A 19142-nucleotide genomic window follows, 5' to 3' on the forward strand; every position below is an offset into this window, starting at 1 on the left:
TTATATAGTAGAACCGAACCGTTTTTAAAACAGTTCAGTTCGGTTCGGTTCTAAAATCTAAAAATGCATATGAACCGTTTGGAACCGTTTTGGGACCGAAACCGTTTGCAAAAGGGAGAAATTGCTTTAAACTAAAGTACTAGTTATACTCTATTTGGTGGAGACAAAGATTATGCCCTGGTTTGGAATTATCTTGTCTCGAATTATCAATCTTCCCTCATTTCTTGTCACCAGATATAAGTATGATATGCTCAAACTAACATCAGTCTTGAATTTAAGACAATGTTTTTTAGAACCGTTTGGAACCGTTTTGAGACCGGAACCGTTAGGAACCGAACCAAACAGTTGCTATTCTGAAAAATACAAGAACCGAACCGTTTAAATAACACGATTCAGTTTACGGTTCCACCTATTTTTAACTGTTTTGAAACCGTTTACGGCCCTACAAGAAACTCGATTTCCTGGATTCAGCTCCCCTTAACTTATATCAAGTCCGCTACCTTACCTAGGGCCGGGTGGCCGGTTGAGTCGGTGGGTAGGTACTCCCTGAGCGCGACACGTGTTGACGTGTTAGAGATTTCAAACAGGCTCTCCCACGACTACGTCTTGGATCACGCCCGCAAGTCGTGCGTCACCTCAACCAATCAGAACCCGCCAACTCATCCCCGTTTTGACCGAATTGCAGCCTTTTCGGATCGTTAATGAACATAACGGACTCCGTCATGAATACAACTTGATTGTGTGATACCTAATTGTCCGAATATTCGAGAGGGATCATTAAAACGACGAGATTAATTTACTAACCTGCCACTAATGGCGGCAAATAGTACAAAGCCTAACCGGCCCAAAACGCAGACAGAGGAAAAGCCGAAACTAAGCCTGTGTTGCAACGTCATGATTCCGGTCGGCAATCCGACCATAATTTCGAAGCTAAGTTTGGATCCAACTCGATATACTTAAACGATTACTTCGTTGTAGAGTTGAACGCAAGCAAAGGTGGAACACGCGTCCGAGTTGGTGGCAATGAACAACTTACAAACAAGGGATCAAGCGCCACGTGTAAATCACGAGTTGACGTTTTAAGTGGAAGGGAGTGAGGGAGAGGTCGGTCAAGGCGGGCAGGGTTATCGGAGGGGACAACAATACTCATGCCATGTGATTTAAGTGTAGTATTTTTCACTAATCTGCCCGCCCTAAACTCTGGGAGTAAAAAATAAACAATTTAAATAAAATATTAAAATATCTTTATTGCTGAATTTTATTAAATTAATCAAAGAAATTATGAAAATATATAAAGGGGAGACCACCGAGATGGGCAAAGAGGCACACCCCAGTGTGTTAAGAACAAGGCATGCTTTGCGCTTTTGAAATTGAGAGAGAGAGAGAGAGAGAGAGAGAGAGAGAGAGTAACAGTAACTCTTTTCTAGAGAAAGAGAGAAACAGAGAAGAAGGTTGGTGTTTGTGTTGGTAGCGATTTGATCTAAGTAGCCGAGAGTCCGGAAGCATCTCTCTTCTGTTCTGTGGCATTGCTGGCTTTGTTTGATACGGCGGCGAAGTTTCCTTTTCATTCTTTGATTGTCTCGTCGCTCAGAGTTTGTTGGGTGCTTTTGTTTTAAAACTCGAAGAGAAGAACGTTTTCATTTCTTGGCTCTACCAAACGTCGTGTTCGTCTGCTCGAATTGAAAGGATGGAGTGGACTGCTTGTCTCGATGAGTATGAGAAGCTTGTTTTCCGGATGAACACTCCTAGGTATGTCCCTCTTTCAAGAAGCAAGATTTCTTCGTGTTTGTGTTTCTGAAGATTTCTCCGGCAACTCGGAACTTTCCTTTCATTTTTTGAGAACTTTATTCAGAGACTCAGATCTCTTTCTTGGATTACTTTGCTTTACATCAAGTAATAATTTTGAAGATTAAACGATCTCACCGACTCACCCAAAATTTGTTTTTAAAATTTTATTTAAGTACTCAGAAACTCGTGTTCCAAAATTCCGACTTTTCTTGATGGACCTGACCTTTCGGTTGATTTTACATTATAGGGTCGTGATTGACAATGCCGTCTGCTCCAATGCGACTTTAGTCAAGGTTTGCTTCTACGAAACACAATATGGAAACTCAAAAAGAAGATTTGATTTCGTCAAAAAATTTGACTGATCGAGTTTCTGGTTTGTTCTACAGGTCGACAGTGCTAGAAGGCATGGAATTCTTCTGGAGGCTGTTCAGGTCCTCACAGACCTAAACCTCACCATTAAAAAAGCTTATATTTCTTCTGATGGACGGTGGTTCATGGATGGTAAGAAATTTCAACGCTTTAATTTCTTTTAATTAATTTTATTCAAAGGATGTTATTTCTAAATTGGGTTATGTTTTTGGTACAGTTTTCCATGTTACTGATCAAAATGGGAACAAATTAACGGACGAGAGCGTTATCAACTACATTGAGCAGGTAGTTTCATCAATAAATGCAGTGTTTATCTCAATTTTTACCACCCAAATTTATGTTGAGATCAGTTTAGAGTTGAAAATGAAAGTTTGATTAATTATTTGTATTCGACAGTCGCTTGGAACAATTCACTTTGGAACTTCCAACTGTTCTAACGGCCTAACAGCCCTGGAGCTGACCGGAACGGACCGAGTTGGTCTTCTTTCCGAGCTCTTTGCGGTGCTGGCCGAGATGCAATGCAATGTGGTTGAGTCTAAGGTCTGGACACACAACGGCCGAATTGCTTCACTGATTTATGTCAAGGACTGTGGTTCAGGTTCTCCAATTGAAGACTCGCATAAAATTGATTCAATTGAGGCGAGGTTGAGGACTGTGCTCAAGGGAGACAATGATATTCGGAGCGCGAAAACCTCAGTGTCCATGGCCGTCACGCACACCGAAAGAAGACTCCATCAGATGATGTTTGCAGATCGCGATTACGAAAGGAAGCCTATCCTACAGCTTAGTTCTGATTCTCCGATCGTAACGGTGCAGAATTGGGCTGAAAGGAGTTATTCTGTAGTGAACATTCAGTGCAAGGATCGGGCAAAGCTTTTGTTTGATGTTGTTTGCACGATGACAGATATGGGCTATGTGGTTTTCCATGCCACCATTAACACCGCAGGGGATAGAGGACACATGGTATATATATTCATTTCCTCATAGTTGGTCTATGTCCTGCTCTGTTTTTACTTGTGCAAACTGTTAAGCATTGGGTTCGATTTAATCAACTAACTGTAGTTTGTTGTTGAATTATGTTTCAGGAATTTTACATTAGGCATACTGATGGAACTCCAATCAGCTCTGAACCTGAACGACATCGTGTAATCCTATGCCTGCAAGCTGCTATTGAAAGAAGAGCATCTGAGGTATTGCTTACTTAAATTTGAATGGTTTTAGTTATTTTATCTGGTTTCGAGTGCATTATGCTAATTACTATTTGGGATATGCCATTGCAGGGTGTGAGACTTGAATTGTGCACTGAGGATAGAGCAGGTCTTCTAGCTAATGTCACTAGAACATTCCGCGAGGCCGGCCTCAATGTGACAAGGGCTGAGATATCCACCTCAACAGACAAGGCTCAAAACGTTTTCTATGTCACCGATGCAATCGGAAACCCTGCTGATCGAGAAACCATCGATGCAGTGAGGCAGAGAGTGGGGCTGAGTGACTTGAAAGTAAAGGAACTGCCACTGATTTGCCATCCAAAGGGTGAAAGAGAAGATCAAGCTGTTGGGGTTGGTGGGGCAGTGCTGTTATCACTTGGGAGCTTAGTAAGGAGGAATCTGTTCAATTTGGGACTCATAAGGTCCTTTTCTTGAGGATGTTGTGGAAGATTTGGTTATTTCAGTAGCTGGCATTTGGCATTGGATGGTATATTATTCTTTGCTTGGTGATTTGGCATTGTACATAAAGAGAAAAGGAAGAAGGGAGGTGGAAATTTGGTGATAGTAGTTGCTGTTATAGGTGGGTTTGGTTTGGTTGGAGGAAAATTGATAGAGATTGGCCACTCCACCAATTTAAATGCTTTTGTTTGAAAATTAGTAGAGGGAAAGAACAGATGGGAATGTAAAAAAGGGTGTTGGGTGAGTAGTGAATTATATTGGTTTATTGCTGGAAGGAAAATAAGAGAATGTTAGGTAAAAGAGGAATAGGAATTTAAGCACCACAGCTAGATTTGTACATAGCAACTCTCATGTTTAAGGGATTATTATTAGTTTTAATGGTTGACGTGATATTTTTTAATTCAATGTGTCTAGCTACTTTGTGTCAATCCAGAAGGTTTTTACTTTGTGTGCAATGTGGGAAGAATCTGATCCCCCTTAATTAGTAGTTTAGTATATAATGACTGCACCAGGACCTATAAGCTCGGTGTGAAAATGTCATCAACATGGAGAAAAACTGATAAAGTTTGACAAGGAAATTATCTAGATTTGTAGGGCAAGAAGATCTTAGATTAAATAAGGAGAGTTGGTCATTTGGATGACTTTATTGAATCCATGTTCTCCAGTTTTCTTAGTAAGTTTGTTAGAGAAACCATGTTCTCTACTTCTCCAAGACATGTTTTTGATGTCAAATCAGCTTCAGACCCGTGACAGCGTGACTTATCCGAACCGGCGGGAAGAGAACACGGCCATATCTTGGTTTCAAACTACTTTTTTAATTTTTATTTTTTTTAACTTTTTTATTTCCATGTTTCAAGATATTTTCTATGTGGGGTCCGTAAATTTAGCGGAGGAAAACCCCTCAATGTTCTACGGTGGTACACCTGCATACCGAAACGGGTAGTCCAAAAACCGGGTATTAGGGTATCCCCACGGCCGAATGTAATTCTTCCGGCATGTGACTAATCTCTGACGGGGCCATGTGAAATGGTTTCAACCTGGTAGTCCAGAAACCGGGTGCCTAGGCCACAGTAATGTTCTCAATGCCCCAACTCAGGCCCATTGTGGCCCAGTTAGAAACAAAGAGGTGTAATGCCTCCGCCAACGATCAAACCCCTGACCAATGTCACGTTTAAATCCTGATTAAAAAATTGTCGCGGTCAGAAACTACTATACCACAATCCGTGGTTAAATTACTTTTTGACAAGGAAAAATAGAGTAAATCTGTAATTATTTGGTCTACGAGTGTTTTAACTCATCCGGTCTAAAAAAAAGTTGGCCGAAAAATCACAAATGGTCACTTAATTTTGGGTACATAATAATATTTGAAGCATTGAATGAATTAAACACTACTTGTTTTGTGATTACTTATCTAAATCATATGATTTTATATCATTCATGCTAACTTCCAGTTTCTTGTGACGAATATCAGTTACCTCCTTGATTATAATCAACACTTACTAGTTGAGATCAAGTTATTTGTATGTCATCTATACTTTCTGCAAGACAAAACTGGGTCATAGGTCAAGACCCGTGGGATGCCAGCCCTATGACTCTCAAATGCTTAAATTAACGAGTATTAGACTCTTAAGCAAAATGTTAAGGACTTATATAGAAGTTCATTACTTATTTTAGAAGGTTCTAATCCCTTTTATAGGCTTTGGGAAGTGTGCATATTTTCTCACATATTGATGTGGGAGATTGTAGCGGTAAACAGTGGCTTGGCCGCTGTAGGAAACCCACTTTGTAGAGTCGTGGCCAGCGCTGGTGATGGAACTAAGGGTCGCCGACCACCAATTCTTGGAGGTGGCAATGGTGGGATTAGGTTCCTCTCTCAATTCTCTCCAAGAAACGGTCGGAAGTCGGAGAAATTCGCCGGAAAAGTCTCTCCTGACGAGAAAGAGTTAATACACTTTAGTGTGATTATTATCTTAATACATGATAATTCAAATTAGGGAATTTGTAAGAAAAACGAGTATACATGATAATTGTAACAAGTTCATGGAACTTTGAGTCCGATAGCGACGGGATGGAATAGCCATCAAATTAGGGAATTTGTATACTAAAGAAAAACGAAACAAATCAGGGATTTGTATTATACATCAACTGATTGGGATATATTGGATTGAAAGTAGTCAAAGGCAAGCAAAAGGATAAGAAAAAAAAAAGGAAATGGATAATCCAACAAATTAAGATTTGGTTTTGTCTATAAGAAATAGAAAGCGGCTAATAATGTTGTTTATGTGTCCAAGGGGCTAAACACCACGACTCCCGACAATTTGTCGAACAATTTCTATAGTTGCAGCTTTGTCTGATTTGCCCTCTAATTTGCTTCTTTGATATTCAATTAAACTAATCGTACATTCACTTAAAGTTCCCCGAAAAACCTAACCTGACTCTAATCTTAAACCCTAACCCTGAATCAACAACGTTACTTTCCTTTTGAGGAGTTTAAATAAGAGGATTGCGAGGGCGCCATACTAACTTACACGGATACGGACACGAGTGTTCGTATTGAACATGATTTGATACAGGGGCGGAACCAGGATTGAAAAATGGGTAGGGCTGATTTTTGTCCAATTTTTTTTTAGAAAATTAAATACCTAAAAAATATATAAATAATATGTTAATTACATGTAAAAAATTAGATGAATTAAATTTGAAAATGTCTCATTTCAAGTGTATGTCCTCAACGTATAAACCATTACCAACCACATTTTTATTATGCTTCAATGAAGTTTTTTGTAGTAACATACATATGAAAACATAATTTGAGACTATTGGACTTCAAGTTCTTTCTTCTACTTTGCACCACTTAGTTCATAATCCTTATCTTCAGATGAGATCATATAACCAAGTAAACCAACCATCCATGTGATGAAGTGTTTTGAATCACATTCAAGTACATAAAAACATGCGTACCAATAAATTTGAGGTTTTCAGTTGAGCGCAATATGAAATCTAAGCATAAGCCTAAGTAAAAAAGAAGTCCCTTCAACAATCAAGCGCTAATTGCTGCTGAATAAAGAGATTTTGCCTCTCGCATTTCAATCGCAAGTGACATTGGTATTGTATCGATCGTGGCTAAAGAAAGATAATGAGAAAAAAAATAGGGAGAAAATATAAATAAATTAAAATAGATTTTAGAGATAGAAAATAGGTAGACAAAGTTGTAAAGTATAAGAATATAGAAAAAAATTTGAAAGGGAAAAAAACTGGAAAGGAGAAAAAAGGAATGAAAAAAATGGATAGAGAATATAAATAATTAATATAGAGTTTAGATTTTCTCAAAATTGTAAAGTAGAAGGATATAGAAAAGTTTTTAAAAAGGAAAAAGAACTAAGAAAGAAGAGAAAGAAGAAAAAAAAATAGAATGAAAAATACAAAAAGTGGGGGGAGTGGGGAATCGAACCAAGAGTCATTGGGTAGGACTAGAATTGAAAATTGTAGTTAGCCAATTCAACCAACATAGACATTTGTTATTTTAACACATATACTAGTTAATATTTGTGGTTGTTTTTCGGTAGGGCTATAGCCCCACTAGCCTTCCATGTGGTTCCGCCCCTGATTTGATATGCGGACACGCCAAATGAAATTTTTGTTAGACACGGACACAAATATTTTTTAGACACGTTAATTAAATATTATTTTAAATATATATACCTAATTAAGAAAAAAAATATAGGGGCTGCTCAAGAAGAGAAATCCAGTGATGAAGAGCTGAGTCAAGATGAATATGTCTCCAATGATGATGAGGGTGTTGCAAGCAAAGCTGATTCCTAGGTGCTTAAAATATAGTTGGCCTAATTTACTGGTCATTGTACTTGTACATTATAATTGTGCTCATGCATTGAAATTAGACCAAACAAAAACCGAGGGTTTATAGAAAATTTCATGTCCTTCTGTTATTGACTTATTGTGCAATTAATCAACTATGCTTTAATATTTTGCTTGAAGTTATCTTCTGATCCTTATATGCGAACACTAATTCGCCTATACATTTCCATTATAAGCCAAACTACTGGAGTCCTCAGTAGCATTATAGCTCAATGCACAACTAAGTTTTGTGATATTAACTCCACCGAGCCTAACACTTCTCAACCCCCGAAACAAGTTGGATCAAATTAGTTGTGAAATGATCTCAACCTGAGCTTAAATTCGTTTTAGCTTTGCGTATGTGTAGAAGAACATGTATCACTAGTTCACTACTATGAATCACTATTCAATCATCACCCATAAAATCCATAATTGATTAAAAGAAAGTGAAGAAACTGATTTGAAACCCCGAACTCCAACTCTATTCAATCACCACACATAAATCCATAATTGATTACACCCATAACTCAATTCATCACAAATCAAAAAATTCTTTAGTTCTTCATTCAATCAACATAAGTAGAATAAGAAGAAAAGAAAGGAGAGAGTTTGGACTTACCTTACTGAAGAGATCGTCGCTGGCGGTGGTGGCGACATGAGGAAGAGCCTTGACGGCGGCGACGAAGTGGTTGGGGTTGGAGTTTCGTTGGCTGTGTGAGAGGGACTGAGAGCAATGAGGCAAGGAGGTAGGACTACATGAGCAATCTCGCAGTTTAGGTCCAAAACAATTTGATGGCAAAAATACTGGACACGCGCGTTTAGCAATCTCACACTTTCGTATTGAAGCGTGTCTGAGCCGTGTCCAATTCCAGTTCGCGTGTTTGACGCGTATTGGGGTGTGTCCATGTCGGACACGCAATACGCCACTTCAGGGGCGTGTCCGTGCAACATAGGCATCATAATATGACTTCAAATCCGGCGCCGCAATCCTATGTAGTATGTCATGTCACATTGCCGCATCAACAATTAAAATTATATAAAAATTTAATTTTAAATGAAGATAATTATATATTTGTTAATCCAACAGTTCTAAATTATTATAATTGTTTTTTCTTTTTATCATTTCTTCTTTTTCATCACAATAATGCTTATAAAATACAATTTTAAAAAGTAAAATTTACGAAAATATGCTTTTAAATATGTGTGTGCATGCGTGAAATATTATATGCACAAAATATACTTATTTTCACATTTCAAACGATGTAAGGTAACTACAATATTTATATTTAGATGAAAACTTTTTATAACATTCTTTAGTTTTTGTAAATGAAATATTTATTTATTATGGTATAATCGATTTAAGGAGATATGTAAGGTAACAAATGTTAGTTTTCCTAGAGTATACATATCTTAATTAATATCATATTTAATACAATTATGTCAATGGTAATCTTTCTAGTGACAAATATGTCAAGATTCATGATTTTCTTATTTAATTAATTTACATTCATGATCAATTAATGGCTATAATTAATTAATACAATTACCATATAGGTACCACACACACACACACACATATATATATATATATGAATATATATCGCATGCGCGCACACACACATATATCTATATATTTCAAGCATACTTTGTATATATCGTATTTTTATTACATTTTTGAAAAAATAAATAATATATAAAAAAATTACAATTTTTTTATAATAATCTAGAATCGTTGGATTAACAAGAATAAGATTGTCTTTTCATTCAAAAATGATATTTTGTGATTATTATAATTGCTAACATGGCAAGATGAATTAGCATGACACGTGGGATTGCAGCGCCAAATCTGGCGATATATTATGGCGTTAAAACAAATTTTTAAGTAATTGCATACATACAAATATATATTTTAGACGCCGTATTTTAGTCTTATTTTTATTTGTAGTTGCGTTGAACTCTTTAAGTGTTAATGTTAGAGTTTACTCTCTAAAGACTCAGTTATATTTGGCCGTATGAGATTTTTTCGGTCGATACCATACATAATTTAATAGAAATTACAAAGGTTTTTTATCTAGCATTTCATTCACAATTTGAAGGAGACAAGAGTATTACCATCAAGCCAAAATTCACCAGTGTACATGTTCCGGTAAGATATAATAACTTATACCTATCTTTTTTTTTTGGGTCAACTGAACTTGTACCTATCTTGGATCAAAAATCTCTACGCAAACTATGCATTATCAATATACCAAGATAAAGGAGCTAGTTTGGAAATTGATAGGTCATTCTCACAATAAATTAGAAAGGTTCGTATAGTTCAACTTGGAACTTTTTTGTTTTTTGTTTTTTGGACAACCTCTCTTACCAACCCTAGGAAGGTGAAGTATATATCATCATGGTGGTCCAAGGTTATTGTTTTTGGCATCTGGTTGTTTGTTTACAACTAAAACCCCTGCATCGCCTACCTAGCCTTTAACTACGCCGGTTAAAACGCAAAGCTCCGCCATAGCTGGCTGAACGTGTTCGTATGCCCTCGATATAATCTATGCATGTTTTATAGCTCAGTTTGAATCTGCAGCTTAACCACATGCATGCATGCCCTTAGATTAATCAGCTCTTCTTTACATAAACTTGTTTGTTAGCTTTGATGGATATATATGATACTTGTTTTTTAGTTCTTGGTTTTTTGGGGGCTCAAAAAGCTGATATTGCTGCTCAGATCAACTCACACATGTATTGGTTATCGATATATGGTAACTGGGTTTTCTTTCTTTGACCTATAGCTAATGGCAATGGAGCTACCAATGTGCTTATATATGATTTTGAACATTTCTCAAGGCATTACGAAAATGGCTGTTGCGACTTGCGACTAGCTTGTAGAAGGCAATCCCCATGCCTCCTCCCCAGTTTCAATTTCATTTTATTGTGCATGTGATATATCCCAATCATAGAAAACTTTCGTTGACAATTTGAGTATTATCTAATCGAGTATCGGTTTGGTTTAGTATTTGTTCCACAATGACAACTTTGAAAATGCCATTTATTGGTGGAGACTGGAGAGCATAAAACATGTATGCTTTATTTGTGGAGTGTCATGATTCATGAGTGCGACATACCATTGATGAGTTGGTGCGATAGTTAAGACGTACGAACTATGGCATATCCAACTTCTTAAAGCAGCTAGCGTAGAGGTTTAAGAATCTAGCATACACTTAATCTCCTCACACATATGGTAATGTTTGGTCAAGTAGAATTAATATGTTCGGAGGTTGATCCAATGTAGTAAGAGGTCTTAAGTTCAACTCTTTATTATTTAGTTATGGCTCTCTTCACATTTAAATTGGCTTAAACGGATCATCGGGTGTAACCATATGCGTATGTTTTACACTCATTTCAGATCTTAAAATACCGTCTTATTTGTTGTCCTGATATTTCTGCATCCTATTTCTCTCAGTTATAAGGACAAACATCAATCCAAAGTTCCAAACAACTCAACTATCTATCTTGGCATTTTCTTCATAACATCTATACCTACTTTGCTAATTATCACCTCAATGATTCTTTCAGAAATGATAAAACATAAGCCAAGAGGATTGATTAGCATTCTGATAGGAGAAAAGACCTATTAATCTAATAGTGTATAGAAGCTAGTACTCTCTGTGTGATTGTCCTTTCATTCCAATCGTATAACCAGCTATCCAATACATATATAATCCAAGTACAGTAATCTTTTGTTGGTGTTCCATATCAAACATATGTTTGATCGGAGATTCCAATTAACAAAGTGGTCTTTGGTTTATTGTAATTAAGCTGCACAATTTCTTTAGTTAGTGGAACTTCTTTTATATGCTTCTCTATCTTTCTGGCAAATTCTACCTCTCACATTCATACAGCTTTGCAAGTTTGCATCGCTTCATTTATATATCCATGCGTGGAAAGTTAGTCCTATTAGTATATAAGTAATGCAAAGCATAACCTAGTTAAATTATCTAATAGCTAGCTAGCTAAACCACTTAGAGATTCCCAGCCAACTATGCTATAGGTATCATATACTATATATGATACTAATAACTTGCAATTTACTACTCTTTTTGTGCATCCTAAGTTCTAGTGAAAATGGGTATTTTTCTCTTAATCTGTCCCTTTGCGGTGACTACAAATTAATCAATTGCTATATAAAATAACAGGGCTTTCTGTCCCATCCTAATCTGGCTGCTAATTCCAATTCCTTTTCTATTTGGAATTTGGAATCTGTATATATCCAAATGTCTTCTTGGAATTTTATAGTTGTAGTTCAACAAGTTGTTGATGTTTCCAATAATTATGCTGATGCAATTGAAAGAGCATATGATGATCTAATTCTGGTTTCAATATAATGAATATATGCTTCAGGAATGCATCAGGCACTTTTGTCTTATAATCTGGAATCATATATACAGTTATACACAAATTGACATGTTAATTTGGATGCATGAAACACTTCACTCATGAATAGACTATTGCTCTTAAGACAGTGATGGAACTAATCACGCCAAGTGGCCTGTATATAATGTAATAATGTACCAAACCAGCATGAATCCAGATGATAGTGATAGTAATTATTTACTTGATGAATCTCAATCATGTGAATAAGGAACAAAGCATTTGTTCCATTAATTGCTTAAACAGTTTAAAGTGAATTGAAATAAGCAGATTATACTGAATGTGACTTAACAGCTAAAGATGTCTTCCAACAAGCTAATATTCCTCATGGTATTAAGTTGACATTCAGTGTAGATTTATGAGTGCTAATTAAGCTCATGCATTCTAGCAACAATTAACATTGTCCGCCATTGTCAAGGAGATAGAACTCGAACCTTCCATCAGTCAAATTTACGTCAAACAAAATGCAGAGATCGCAAATCTTTAATTATCATAATTCCTAGATCGGAAGAATGCAGAGTTGATTACTAGCTTTTAGCTTCTTTAAATTAACCATCCCTTGCTAGGTAAGTTTATATGAAGAACCTGAAAACTTTGTGCTTCCAAATGAGACTTGTTTGTTTGCTGCAATGAGCCGCAATCTTTATGCATAGAATCTCTCTCTCTTTATTCTTGTCTTAATTAGCCTTTCCCTTTTCAGTTGTTCACATAGCTTTGTAATAAGTCGGTGCATGCTTGCCTGTTTTATCCGGTTTCTATCTCAGCATTTCAGAAAGTTCACAAAGCCTATCCCTTTCTCCTTAAGCTACCTCCTTTTCCTAGTCATTCCTCCCTGGAAGATTCTCGATCATATTCAAAAATAGAGTACGTAGCAAGCCAGTAGTTGTAAAGTTGCAACTACATGAACATCATCTTAGGTTTTCTCTTTCAAGTGAAATATGTTAAACAGCGACAAACGTGGTTCGTGGACCAACTGTACTGATATTGTCTCAACTTAGCCACCTCACAAGTGTTGGGTTTTGATCATAAAAGGCCTCGGTACAATTGGTTATTATCCACCCACTTATAAGCTTTATTTTCTTTGTCACTTCTTAGATGTGGGATCTCTCCTCTCCAACACGCCCTCTCACGTGTAACCTAATTTTTAGGTATGCACGTGACAGATTAAATTAGGTTACACGTGACAGATTAACATCCCACATACTGGGATGAAAGAAACTAAGGTCCAATAACCAACGACACTTAGTAGTCATCCAATCGGAAATCCTCCGATGGCATGACAAAGTGGCACCCTACTCGGGTCCACGAAAGATTGGAGGCGCGACTGGAGAGGGACCCCACTCTAATATCATATTAAACAGCGACAAGCGTGGCTCGTGGACCAACTGTACCGATACTGTCCCAACTTAGCCACCTCACAGGTGTTGGGTTTTGATCAAAAAGGTCTCCGTACAATTGGTTATTATTCACCCACTTATAAGTTTTATTTTCTTTGTCACTTCTTAGATGTGAGATCTCTCATCTCCAACAAAATACAATGTTGGAAACTTCCTAGCTATCAGGAGACATTTTCTCCATAAATTCCGTACAGGCAGAAGTTCCCACCAAGAAGCTTCCAATATTCTTACACTACCAAGGCTATTATGGACAACCTACTAGCTATCTTCCTCAAAAAATTCCTGTATGCTACATCTAAATAACTTTGAAGCTATATCGGCTGACATTGTAACGCCTCAACCACTATTTTCGCTTACAGTTTTTACCAATAGATCGAGATTTTCTCACACTGCCGAGACTATTCAATAGGAAAAAGCTGCGTGAAGAATATCGACGCCTGGAAGTGGTGATTGGCAAAAGAAGAACAGTTTGACTCTTGAGATACCCAGATGGCACCAAACATATAAGGCCATATTATTGGGGAGTAATACAATGTCACAGTTGCAGGAAACATTGTTTTTCTTGTTAATCCTACCTAATTGGAACTGACAACTTGAATTGTATAGGATGGCTAATTCATTGGAAATCTCATAAGTCATAATGAACCTCCTCGAAGAACCTTTATCATTGGTTTAACGTCTTAATCAGTTTGAAGAAACAAAGTCGGCGTTAGTTTTCACCAAAGAGAGATCTAATCTAATTTGCTCTAGCTAGTATGAATCTTGGATGCTATAGAGGGTCTGTTCCTGTTTGTAAGTAATCAAAGCAATGGCAGCATTTGGCATGCATTTTGTGCTTTGGAGTAAAATTTAGGATGAACCAACCGTTGAAATTGATTTCTGGTTGACCAAAAATATACAATTACAAGCTAGGTACATTTCCATCAGTTAATTAGTCATGAGTAATCACAAATGGTTGCTTGATTAATAAGGAGCATTTTAGTATTACAAGATTCCTTGTTATCCATGAGAAACATTTTGTCTACCAAAAAAAAAAATGATGTGCAACATTTTATATGTATATATGATAAATACTGATGACAATCTTGGTCCCAATTCTTGGTATGACAAGTCCTCAAAACAATGATGGGATTTATTAGTGACTGACCAAAACCACCAATAGCTTGAAGTTGTCTTCTTTATTTAAGCAGCAGGCCAGTTGCTTGGATTAGGGTTTTGTTCATACACATTTGCCGCATCAGGTACCATTAGCAGCGACATCACAAAACAAAAGCGCAAGAAATCCGGCCAAGTGCTCCCAAAACTCGAAACTATCCTCATTATCGATCATGAAGCGAATAGCCGAAGCATCGATCCCATTCCAACATGACAAAGGCTGCAGCCTTGTGTTAGCTACTGTAAAGTAACTTGAGCCCGCGTGAGTCGCCAAAATTTGAACTTAATTGATTGGGAGAGCAGAGAGACCACCAAAATGAATGAGGGTCATTGCCAGAACTGGCAGCCTCTTAAGTTCTGATCAACTATAAGTAGAAAACTTCAAATACAGTAGCCCAAATGAGAATGTATCTGAATCATGGCCTGTATTATGCTTAATATTTGGGCTAAATTAACTTGATCATGACAAAGTTAGCCTTGGTAAGCAAGAAAGAGCTGAGAGGCCCACTTGAATCAATTATATCAATTTTCAAACATAGCTGCTTAAACCCAAACTGTACGTGGCTGACCAACTAAATCATAGCTCTTAGATATTGATCCATCAAGGATTGAATTCTCTCATCACACTAATATTGTCCCTTAATCAATCACCATAGGAAACACTAACTAACATCAGTAACATGTAAGTCTTGATGCAATTCAAAGATCTTGCTCTTACATGCACCCCTTAGTATAGACCATGGTTGGGACATGGTCACACAAAGACCAAGATAAGAGACATCTCTCTTATATCTATAGCAGAGCAAATATTTCCCTCTAGGCGATGTTAGGCAGGTGATATGGAGGAGCTAGGCGAATACTAGGCGAGAGTTAGGCAGATGCTAGGCGGATTGGGTTTTCGGGGCTGATGGAGCTATATATCTATAGCTTTAGAGAGTGAAAGAGGGTTCGTGTACATACAGTTTTCATGGTGTGAACTGCTGGACAGTAAGTGTAGATCTAGATCCAAGTTGAATAGGAAAGTAGGAAACACATATTTCCTATTCATTGCATCCCTGGAAGAGATTTGTGAAATAAAGTCCTTGTCATATATATAGTCCATAGAGATTCAAAGATGATTAGAACCGGAAAAAACCAGTAACATACAGATAGAGGAAAAACATATATATATAATAGGGGCTTGGATGAGACACAGAGATGAGAAGAGACTTGACCAACTAATCTTGACGGGTCTTCGACGTTGATACTTAATTAAGATCATCGATCGATCTGAACATGGGAGTGTAGTAGTAGTCAACAGTCGGTTTGACTGATACTCCAACTGGTCTCCGCCCCCGCCTAAATTCTCATACATCCGCGTGTTGTACGTATTGAGCTATATACAACTATTATTCTATATATAAATTCGTACCTGATACGTATAGTAATTCACATACGTACGTAGTCATCCCTATTAATTCCGAAAATAAATTCAAGGAGTCATTTCATACTCTCGTATTTAAATTTGATATATACGGGCATGGTGCATGCATTTCATAATCTCAGCTTGAAGTGGCAAAATCTTATAGGACAAAGTGGATCTTAATTCAACTATAATATAAATGTTATCTTGTTCTAATTATTTATTAGTCGTTTCAAGAAAATTTTCTACAATTAGTTTACTTTCGTGTTTCATTGTCTGCTGAAATAACTTTGTTTCTGTTACAGTCAGGCTAGCATCTGAAAATAGGGTTTCATTCAACCAATGTAAAATAAGCTAATTATAAAAGTCGCATTTCCATTATGATTAAACAATGAAAAGGAGATGAAAAATGATGCCAAAACTTGCAGGCCAATAATACTGGGAAAGAAATAAAAATAAACACAAACTTGTGGAAGCTAATGTGCATCGACTTCATCACCACATATTTTTCAATTGCTCACACAATTTAATAATTAGTTGTTCTTATCTACGCTTCAATTTTTCTGGTGTTTTGGTAACGTATCTGTTAATTTGAAAAGGATATGCATTTAGTCTTTTGAATATTTTACTCATAATCCATGGCATTTTCTTTGGTCAATGTTTGTGGTCCTTTATTCGTGTTGATTTTTCTTATGTGCTCCCATGTGTGATCACTTCCAAAATTTCTACCATCCTTGATCATTTTTTTGGTGAGACCATCTTTATTCACTTTGTTTACACAAGTTTTGAAAAAAAGGAAAACGAATCTTAAAATTTTCTCAAAATAAAGGACAAAAACAGTAGATTTTTCTACCATTTTATGGTCGTGAGTCGTGACTCATGATAGAGTTTAGGTTATGAATAAGAGGGAAGGAAGAACAAAGAGGTTGTGTACATCAATGGTGAATTGGTGATCACATGGCGGCAAGTATATCCAAATAAGTGGAATGACATATTTTGGTTTCTGATGATGTGAGAAGGGAAATGACGATCTAGAGTGGAATTGGGTGATGGCGCGCGCCATTGGGTTTGCGAACAAGAGGACTAGAGTTCTATCTAAGAATCAAATCACATATAGCTTCGTTTTTAAAAAATTGACAAAATCTACTTCATGAGGAAATCTATCTGATCGTAAAAATCATATATAACTTGACTCGATCAAACCACGAGATCTAAATATCACTCATTGATCGCACATTTAACAATGGCTCATAACCTTGGCCACTACACCTTGATGACGAATGCCCACCAACCGCCTATAGGAATATCTTAATTTGATCATCCATGATAAAGTACAATTCAACGATCTGAAATTCTAAATTATGCTTGAAGTTCAAATGGCTGAAAAGTTTTCAGTTTATACACAATTCTAACTAATTATACATCCAAATGCGATATTGTATGAACAGTTTTAACAATTTCCATTCTTGTTATTGTGAAGAAATCAAGAGTGTTGATATTTAACAGCAACGAGGAAGACAATGAACAAATAGAGGATTACGTCGTGAGCAACATTGCTCCTCTCAAACTGTTAATGGGCCATGAATAGAAAAGGAAGAACACATAAATTCTGCATATTGCTGGTAACGAGTAGGGTTCGTGTATATTGGTTTTTTTCCCCGACAAGTTCATATATATTGGTGTCTGAAGTAAAGTTTCGCAATGAGGACCTTATATAATGATCGAGGACCAAGTACGTGACAACTTTTAAATGTATAGTTTTAGAGTTCGATTGATATTTCTAAGTTCAATATGCATGTCATTCAATCATTTATTTAAAAGTTTTTACTAAATCCTTATTATAAGGTATTTATTGGAAAATTATCTGAATCATGCATGAAGTTCAATTGGATGAAAAGTTTTCAATTTAGACATCCAAACACGATATAGAATGAACAATTTTAATTCTTAACTTAGATGTAGGAAAGATTAAAGACATACGGAGATTTATCAAACCTCAGTCACTTTAAGGTGGACGATGTCATAATCTTGTCCAAAATCCAAATGAAGACAAGTTTAAAAAAGTCCAAAGCTGTTTGCCGGGCGTCAAATGCCAAATGGTAGTTAATATGGTTCTAAGTACATACGATTCCACTATGATAAAAAATAACTATTATCTCTAAACCGATAAGACCTAAATATATGAGATAAGCCTTCAACATGTGCAGCCACTGAACATGTTCCATATTTATAAGCACGCTATAAACTTGAAGCACTTTTCTTTTAATTCTTTACCTCTTAATTTGAACCCCATTAACGCAATTGCTATGAGTATGATTTTATTTTAAGACATCGTCCCATTCACATGAAAAAGATTGGATAGTTTTTGTGCCACTTGATTTCTTATAACTTATTGTATGATAAATATTAATGTGTTAGACGATACTTGTTACACACTTTTCGTTAGCCAGTGCTTGTTAGAGTACATATCTTTAGTTGAGTTTCATGTTATTATCTCAGGTGATAGTCAAATAAAACGTTCGACTTAAATAAAAATAAAAATAAAAGCTTAGATTGCAACTTGATTTTGTTGGTCTAAAATTGCAATTCAGTAGTAACTCAAATCCTCTTCAAGTACTGATTACTTGCCTTGTGAGATCAGTGCACTAGTCTACGGTCTAAGACTTTGAGTTGTTATTGTTCGGGTATATATATGCTTATCGTTATCTGAATTTCCAGAACTCAAGCAATTTCATTTTAAGTAACAATACATCACAGACTGAGAATTTTAGGTAGCACGTAAACCTATATAGTACATACATTCTTCTGTAATTAACACAAACACTGTATGCTAGCATCACTCATTATACAACGAAACTCACTTATCTTAAAGCAAGCTTAACTATGAAAACAACCATAGAAAAATCACGCAACAGAACTCACTTATTCTAAAGAAGTTCGCTTATTGCATCTAAGCTATTTTAGCTAGCTTTACTTCATTTCTTAACCACCAGTTTTTGGTCTAGTGATGATTATGCTTATCCTACCATGTACCAAAGGTCAAACACTTCTCATTTTAGGAGAAGCAGATGTCTAATTGCTCACTCC

General features: G+C 36.4%; 1 protein-coding gene across 1 annotated transcript; it reads left to right on the forward strand.

Annotated features, from left to right (window-relative positions):
* The first annotated feature begins 1354 nt into the window (after positions 1-1354).
* LOC126793436 (ACT domain-containing protein ACR8) lies at positions 1355-4250 on the forward strand. Its single transcript, XM_050519957.1, has 7 exons — positions 1355-1749; positions 2036-2081; positions 2175-2289; positions 2375-2442; positions 2554-3120; positions 3243-3347; positions 3438-4250. Exons 1-7 carry the CDS (start codon positions 1688-1690, stop codon positions 3798-3800), a joined length of 1326 nt encoding a protein of 441 aa, XP_050375914.1. The 5' UTR covers positions 1355-1687; the 3' UTR covers positions 3801-4250.
* Positions 4251-19142: the final 14892 nt, after the last annotated feature.

This window comes from Argentina anserina, chromosome 5 (assembly GCF_933775445.1).
Source record: "Argentina anserina chromosome 5, drPotAnse1.1, whole genome shotgun sequence".
Taxonomy (NCBI): domain Eukaryota; kingdom Viridiplantae; phylum Streptophyta; class Magnoliopsida; order Rosales; family Rosaceae; genus Argentina; species Argentina anserina.

Excerpts from the sequence above, each read along its gene's own strand:
- LOC126793436 (XM_050519957.1), top strand. The coding sequence starts at position 1,688 with ATGGAGTGGACTGCTTGTCTCGATGAGTATGAGAAGCTTGTTTTCCGG. Across the intron at positions 2,443-2,553 it reads TTATCAACTACATTGAGCAG|TCGCTTGGAACAATTCACTT; the intron begins GTAGTTTCATCA and ends TGTATTCGACAG. Across the intron at positions 3,121-3,242 it reads CAGGGGATAGAGGACACATG|GAATTTTACATTAGGCATAC; the intron begins GTATATATATTC and ends ATTATGTTTCAG.